Below are 7,638 nucleotides of genomic sequence, written 5' to 3'. Positions count from 1 at the left end.
TTTTTATTTTATTTTTGTGCTGTCAAATGATATATATATATATATATATATATATATATTTATTCATTCATTCATTCTTTCTTTATAAATGTATGCATTTATTTTTATTATTATATTTTAAAGAAAAAAATCTGTTGTAGCTGTAGGAGCCGCTGCGTATTGACAACAACCAGTCTCATCATGTTGCAGAGCGCATTTAATTTAGAAAGTAAAAACTTGAAGGAGCGTTTTGTAAGGGCGTGAGGATTTCTTTAACAGGCAGTCTTGTAGCAGCGACCATGATGTGGAGGAGGCGTGCCTGCAGTCACGTCCCTAGTCTACACGGCATCAGTGCTGTATTGAGTGAAATCTGTACAGAACGCAGTGTTTGCATCTCCTTTCTTAAGTACTAGGACTTTATTCTTTATGAATATGCACTAGCCATGTCCTATCGATTGCAGTGTTGTGTAACAGTCCATAGTATATGTGTGTCCTATAAGTCACAAGAACGCATCAATAGGGTTGATGTGATGTAAACATTGTACTGGATGGCAAAGTCAGGGTTGTTATGGTTCGGGGTTTATGAAACAGTGTATTTCTGAATATAATCTTCAAAATGTTTTTTTTTAATTATTATTATTTTTAATAATCTTTTATCATGAGTTGATCGTCACTTGTCTCGTCCATGATCTCTTAGATTGGCAGGCTGGTCATTGGTCAGAATGGGATTATGTCAACACCTGCTGTTTCCTGTGTGATCCGAAAAATCAAAGCCATCGGGGGGATCATCCTGACAGCCAGTCACAATCCTGGCGGCCCCAATGGAGACTTTGGCATAAAGTTCAACATATCTAGTGGAGGTTAGAGATGCATGCATGAATTGGTAATTAGTGATGAAGTATTAAAGACTGTATTGAACTGGAATTCAGTTTGTCTGATTTGTCCTTCCCAGGTCCTGCACCAGAGGGCATCACAGACAAAATCTTTCAGATCAGCAAGAGCCTCCAGGAATATCACATCTGCCCTGAGCTCAAGGTGGACCTCTCAATCATTGGCAAGCAGACCTTTGAGGTTGACACGTTCAAGCCCTTTACTGGTACCATTTTGGAGTTTTACTATTTGCCAGTTATATAAAATCATTTTTCAGTTCATATTTGATTAATGTATCTACAGAATGGTTTACAGTCTTGTATCTTTTGCAGTTGAAATTGTGGACTCAGTGGAATCCTATGCAGAGATGCTAAGAGGTATCTTTGATTTTGCTGCTCTGAAAGAGTTGCTCTCAGGACCCAACCATATCAATGTACGGCTCGATGCAATGCATGGAGGTATGGATTGTATTCCCCCAAAAACATACATAAGTCCTCTGAAACTACATAGTTACATAAACAGTATATATATGAACCAACTGAAGACTGCCTCTTTCTGTGTTCTTCACACTAGTGGTGGGTCCTTATGTAAAGAAGATTGTATGTGAAGAACTTGGTTCACCTGCTAACTCTGCTGTTAACTGTGTCCCCTCTGAGGACTTTGGGGGACACCATCCTGACCCTAACTTAATATATGCTGCTGACCTGGTCAACACTATGAAGGGAGGTGAATATGACTTCGGAGCAGCATTTGATGGTGATGGTGTAAGTCTAAAAGTTTATATCTGAAGTTTATAACCACATACACTGCTGTTCAAACGTTTGGGGTTACTCAGATTTTTTAATATTTTTAAAAGAATTCTCTTCTGCTCACCAAGACTTAATTTATTATAGTATTGTGAAATATTATACCAGTTTAAAATAACTGTTTTCTATCTTAATATCTTTTTAAAAAATATATTTTTTCCTGTGATGGCAAAGCTGAATATTCATTAGCCATTACTTCAGTCTTCAGTGTCACATGATCCTTCAGAAGATTCTTCTTAAAGAGGCAAACAGACACAGGAAGTGGTTGTAATACCAAGTTCTTAGACATTGTTCAAATAAGTACAAGCTAGAAAGAGAAGGAATAAATAAAGAGAGAGAGGTTTTTTTTTTTTTTTTTTTTTTTTTTTTTTTTTTTTTTTTTTTTTTTGGAAGTTGTTTTTTTTTTTTTTTTTTTTTTTTTTTTTTTTTTTTTCAGGATTCTTTGATGAATAGAAAGTTCAAAAGAACAGTATTTATTTGAAATGTAAATCTAACATTATAACATTAGCATTATGTAACATAATGGATGTCTTTACTCTCAGTTTTGATCAATGTAATGCATCCTTGCTGAATAAAAGTATTAAAAAAACTGCTCCCAAACATTTCAGTAGTAGTTGTGCTTTTAATTATGCAATTAAAATGAACCAGAAATTATTCTCAAGTAAAACCTCATCATATTTCCCTTCTTGCTGTTCTCCTTGCAGGATCGTAACATGGTTCTGGGTAAGCATGGATTCTTTGTAAACCCCTCAGACTCTGTGGCAGTCATCGGTGCGAACATTACATCCATCCCTTATTTCCAGAAGACTGGTGTGAAGGGTCTGGCTCGCAGTATGCCCACAAGTGGGGCTTTGGACAAGTATGATCATCTAAGCTCACTTATATTTTGTGATTAAGCCATATATTTAACCACCTCAATAAGTGTGTACTACACACGCCATAGTATTTCATAAACTTTAGAGCAATATATTGTTTGTTTTTGCCATACAGTGTTGCCAAAGCTTTGAAGATGCCGCTTTATGAGACTCCCACAGGCTGGAAATTCTTTGGAAACTTGATGGATGCTGGCAAGTTATCCCTCTGTGGTGAAGAAAGCTTTGGTACTGGTGAGTAGCTATCAAACTCCCTTTAACTCACTATTAACCTGCTTAGAAGGTTTGATGGTGAAAAGCTTTTATTTTGAAGTATTTAAGTTGGTGGGTAAATATTTAAAAAAAATCTATATATGAAATAAATATATATACACATTAGGGCTGTGCGATATTGAAGAAAAATGTGATATGCGATAACTCATTAAATAATGCGATATTCGATATGCGATACGATAATGCTTAAAGTGCCACATGCTCAGATGAAACAGTTTTGCTCAGCTGTTGCTGAGTCAGTTCTGTGAACTTCTATAACTATCTTGTGTCATATATATATATATATGGTTATTTGTATGTATGTATGTATCAAGAGCTCCTGTAAAACCACAACAAATTCCTTGTGTTTGCGCACACTTAAGTGGTGAATAAAGCTCATTCTGATTTTGATTCTAATAAGAAAGCACCCCTACAACAACTTCTGAAAGTGAACGGTAGTGTTTTACTCAAGCATTGCATAAAAATGTCATTTTAACATGAGTTTAGGAACCAAATAATAAAAAGGCAAAATAAAACACTGCGTAGTATTTACTCTTTGAATTCAATATGCACTGATTCTTATTTAGCTACAAAAGTTATTTAGGTAAGAGCAGTGAGTGATTTTCTCTTTGTCTTTTGTTCATGGCCCCAAATATTGCAAGCTGTAGCGATATGCATATTGCAATATGTACATTTGCGATATTTCGATATATTGCACAGCCCTAATACACATGCCTAGTGACTAAAACGTTTGATGAAGATGCTGATTATTTTGAGGAAGTACACTGTGAAGTTAAAAAAAAAAGAAAATATGTGACTCAGGGACTTGTCCTTTTAAAAGGGACTGTGCTGTTACTGTTTTTCATCGTAAATTGTATAATTCATTCTTTTTGCTGCAAAACCTTAAATTTGACAGTATTTTAAAGTAAAATGACAAATAATGTGACGTTAAACTGTTTACAGTTTCTCACAATGTATGGTAAGGTTACTTATAGTTAATCATGTTTTACTGTAGCATTTGTACTTTATATCTGTAAGAATTACAAACCTTTTTTACAGTGTATATTAATGTAAGTAAATGTTATTTACAAGGGTATGTCCTAAAACCATATCAAATTATATCATAGTGTTCTACTGAGGTCCACTTACAACGTTTTTTTTTTTTTTTTGCACCAAATGCGCAGTTATACATTTAAGTTCATAAAGTTCTAAATTTGTTTTTCACGAACCTCTTTTCTCTCAAAATATGAAAGAAAGCTTGATTTGTCTTGATACAACCTTTTAAAGTCCTGTTTTTTTGGTAGGTTCTGATCACATCCGGGAGAAAGATGGTCTGTGGGCAGTTCTCGCATGGCTCTCAATCCTGGCCACTCGCAAGCAGAGCGTAGAGGATATCATGAAAGACCATTGGCAGAAGTTTGGACGGAACTTCTTCACGAGGTAACCGCGATAAAGTGACATGCTGATCTCTATAGCTTGACTGCTGGTAGACTTGTGGAAGACACCAAACTTTGCCCCAAATCTCAGGTATGACTATGAAGAGGTGGACTCTGATGCTGCGAATAAGATGATTGATCACTTACAGACAACTATGTCTGATAAAGCCTTTCTAGGGCAGAAGTTTTCCTCAGAAGATAAAACATATCAAGTGGAGAAGGCTGATAACTTTGAGTACACAGACCCTGTCGATGGCAGTGTTTCAAAAGGACAGGTGAGTCAGGTGTACACAAGACTCTGATAATAATAATATGAAGGTGTGATTAATGAGATCGGGAAACATAAATGATTAGTGATTATATGGTCAGTCCTTTGCATAATTCGTTTTTTAATTAGCTCTCCTGTAGATTTCAGGTCACTTTAATGTTCTGATTTGCATTTGTTCATGTATATGATTAGAACTAGAATTAGAATTAGGTTTCTAAACAGTCAGTCATAAAGCCCACTGTTATTATGTAGAAATCAGCTGTTTCTTCGCATATAATAAATCATTTTCTATAATATTTATTATTTAGTTACTAAAAATATTTGATAAAAAATACATTGTGATAATATTGTGAAGTATTATCACTTATCATAAGAGCATTTTTTTTATGTGATTTATTCCTGTGAGGCAAAGCTGAATTTTCGGCAGATGTTACTCCAGTCTTCAGTGTCACATGATCATTCTAATATGTGATTCTTATTATAATCAACCTTTTTTATTCTCTTTCATTCACTTATCTGAAATAAAAATTTGCTCAAGTTTTTTGAATAGTCAGTCATAAATTTCACTACCATTATTTAGAAAACAGCTCTTTCTACTCATATAATGAAATATTTTATATATTTACATTTATTTTATCCTTTTTTATGACTGCTGATTGTCTGTTCTTTTACACATCAAATACTGAAATGACATTGAAATGTAGATATTCATTAATATGATTTCTCTGATGAAATTAATGATGATCTGCATTACTGTTGAAATAATGGCCTCATCATGACCTTTATTGTGTTTGAAATATCTCTTGGAAACGTTTAATCTAAACAACTTTCTCAATTTCATAGAAATTTGTGCATGCTTTCCAAAACAGTATGTTGGCCATCATCCCTGTTTCCTGTCTTCATTTTTTAGGGTTTGAGGATCATCTTCTCTGATGGCTCACGTATTATTTTCCGTCTCAGCGGGACAGGCAGTGCCGGGGCAACCATCAGGCTTTACATTGACAGCTATGAGAAAGACCCCCAGAAAATTTATCAGGACCCACAGGTAAACTTGGTCAAAAGTTACTCTTTTTTTCATAAAATATTTGTTCTCCCACTACATATACTATTCATTCATTCATTCTTTCTTTATAAATGTATGCATTTATTTTTATTATTATATTTTAAAGAAAAAAATCTGTTGTAGCTGTAGCAGTAATACATTTTGACATGCTCATCCCTGCACATGTGGTTAAAGATCGGATTCACTCAATTTTATCTGCTCTAACTGGATCACAAGAGTATTAATCTGTCTTAAAGTATCAACCTCAGACACGCTTAGAATTGAGCTGAGATGACTTTTTAGTTCCAGCAGTTCTTTTCATCGAGTTTTGAGGCTTGAGTTACTGTAGAAGAAAAGGATTCTCATTTTTAATACAAAACAGTCAATTTGGACCATCCGTTTTCATTTATTCTAAATCAAAGTCCCTATTGTGTTTCTCTCATTTTGCGGTTCCCTAATAGTTCACTTGTAACATTTCTATCCTCTTTAACATTATTAACTTTGTCTCTCGACTGTTGTGAACAGGTCATGCTGGCTCCTCTGGTGGACATTGCCTTGAGGATCTCTCAGCTTCAGGAAAAGACAGGCCGCACCGCTCCAACTGTGATCACATAATTACCCTAGAGCCCATATTCACCTGATCCAGCCCAGACTAGCCCTCACTGTACGCAGCAATGCCTTACTGTATCATTATTGCCATCATACCCCAGTCATTATGTCTTCAATGTGCCCTCAAGAAAGTGTCACATTTTTAGTGTTCCACATGCACAATCAAAGATCTATATCCATTATAAATAGAGAGAGTATGAAATAAAGTCTATAAAATTAATGGCTTGTTGTGATTCGTTCTTGAGGAAGTCCTGCTTTTTCCATGAACTTTCATTTGTCAAAAGGACTAAAGCACTTAACTTTCCTCTGTGTCTGCTAGATCTATCATATTTAGATTCTAAAAACAACAGCTATGTTTTATTCATATACACAGTTTGTCTTTCATTTGAGGCTGAAAATAGTAACTACAGTGTGTTATTAGTGGATAAAGATTTCTAAAGGCAGGAAACCTGCATAAAATATATTTTGCCTTTAAATTAGCACTACAAATAGCATAAGTATCTTTCAATGGGAGTTGACACTTAAAAGCTCAGATTACCATCATTTTCATGTTAAATAATTTTTTTAGAGTTTTCTGTATAACTTTATTCTGGGTGATGGCATCTGACATCTGATGGCATCAAACTAAAGGCTATAACAGAATTGTTACTGGTTTGGCTGCTGCAAAAATTCATACAGATTTAAAAGTTAAATATATTTTGACTTAATGTGTTGCCTCTTGGATTTTTATAAACTATTTTATGAATTATACATGCTAAATAAGACATTATATGTCAGAGTTTGTTCACAATGGTCTACCATCACAATATATGCCTACCAAAACAATATGAGTATATAAATTAAAATCTGGGACCCCCCTTATATGAGTTTCTTTCTTCTAATGAGCACAGAAGAAGGTATTTTGAAGAATGCTTGTAACCAAACAGTTGACGGTAGCCATTGACTTCTATAGTATGGAAGAAAAAAAAAGTCAGTGGCTACCCTCAACTGTTTGGTTACCAACATTCTTCATAATATCTTTATTTGTGTTCAGAAGGAAGAAACTTATACAGGTTTGGAACAACTGGGGGTGAGTAAATGATGACATAATTTTTGGGGGGTGAACTATCCTTTTAAAATAAAATAAAAATGACGACATGAATAAATCTTTAAGATTCTGCCCTATTTCTAGGTCACTAATCAAACAATCAAGTTTGTGACACTGAGCATGTTAAATCAGTTAAAGAGGTCAGAATAATGGTCAGATTTTCTTGCATCCATTGAAGCACACGATTACCTTTGGAATATATATGAAATCATACATATTATAACTGTATATAATTTATTATTCAAAATATTGTTTTCAAAATGTAAAAGTAACAAAAAAAAAAAAAAGTAATTTCATTAGTGGACTCAAATGTATGGACCCAATGTATATATATTGCCTTCTTGAACTGAACTCCCAGTCAGTCTATTTGGTTTTGAAATTTCCTTCAATTTAGTTAATATGGGACATGGAAAATCA

At 34.3% G+C, this 7,638-nt stretch overlaps 1 protein-coding gene across 1 annotated transcript in view; it reads left to right on the top strand.

The window, feature by feature from the left end:
* The window catches only part of LOC107692428 (phosphoglucomutase-1-like), a gene marked incomplete at its 5' end in the record, with an annotated part of 15,396 nt that extends 8,720 nt beyond the window's left edge, over positions 1-6,676 (top strand). Inside the window, 6 exons of the mRNA XM_016491476.1 lie at positions 2,360-2,514; positions 2,646-2,761; positions 4,084-4,219; positions 4,307-4,490; positions 5,394-5,528; positions 6,051-6,676. Of these exons, the coding sequence (XP_016346962.1) occupies positions 2,360-2,514; positions 2,646-2,761; positions 4,084-4,219; positions 4,307-4,490; positions 5,394-5,528; positions 6,051-6,140 (816 nt within the window). The remainder of the gene's footprint in view (positions 1-2,359; positions 2,515-2,645; positions 2,762-4,083; positions 4,220-4,306; positions 4,491-5,393; positions 5,529-6,050) is intronic.
* Positions 6,677-7,638: the final 962 nt, after the last annotated feature.

This window comes from Sinocyclocheilus anshuiensis, unplaced genomic scaffold, assembly GCF_001515605.1.
Source record: "Sinocyclocheilus anshuiensis isolate Anshui unplaced genomic scaffold, SAMN03320099.WGS_v1.1 scaffold70, whole genome shotgun sequence".
NCBI classification, from domain to species: Eukaryota; Metazoa; Chordata; class Actinopteri; order Cypriniformes; family Cyprinidae; genus Sinocyclocheilus; species Sinocyclocheilus anshuiensis.
This window is presented reverse-complemented; position numbering and strand designations above follow the sequence as displayed.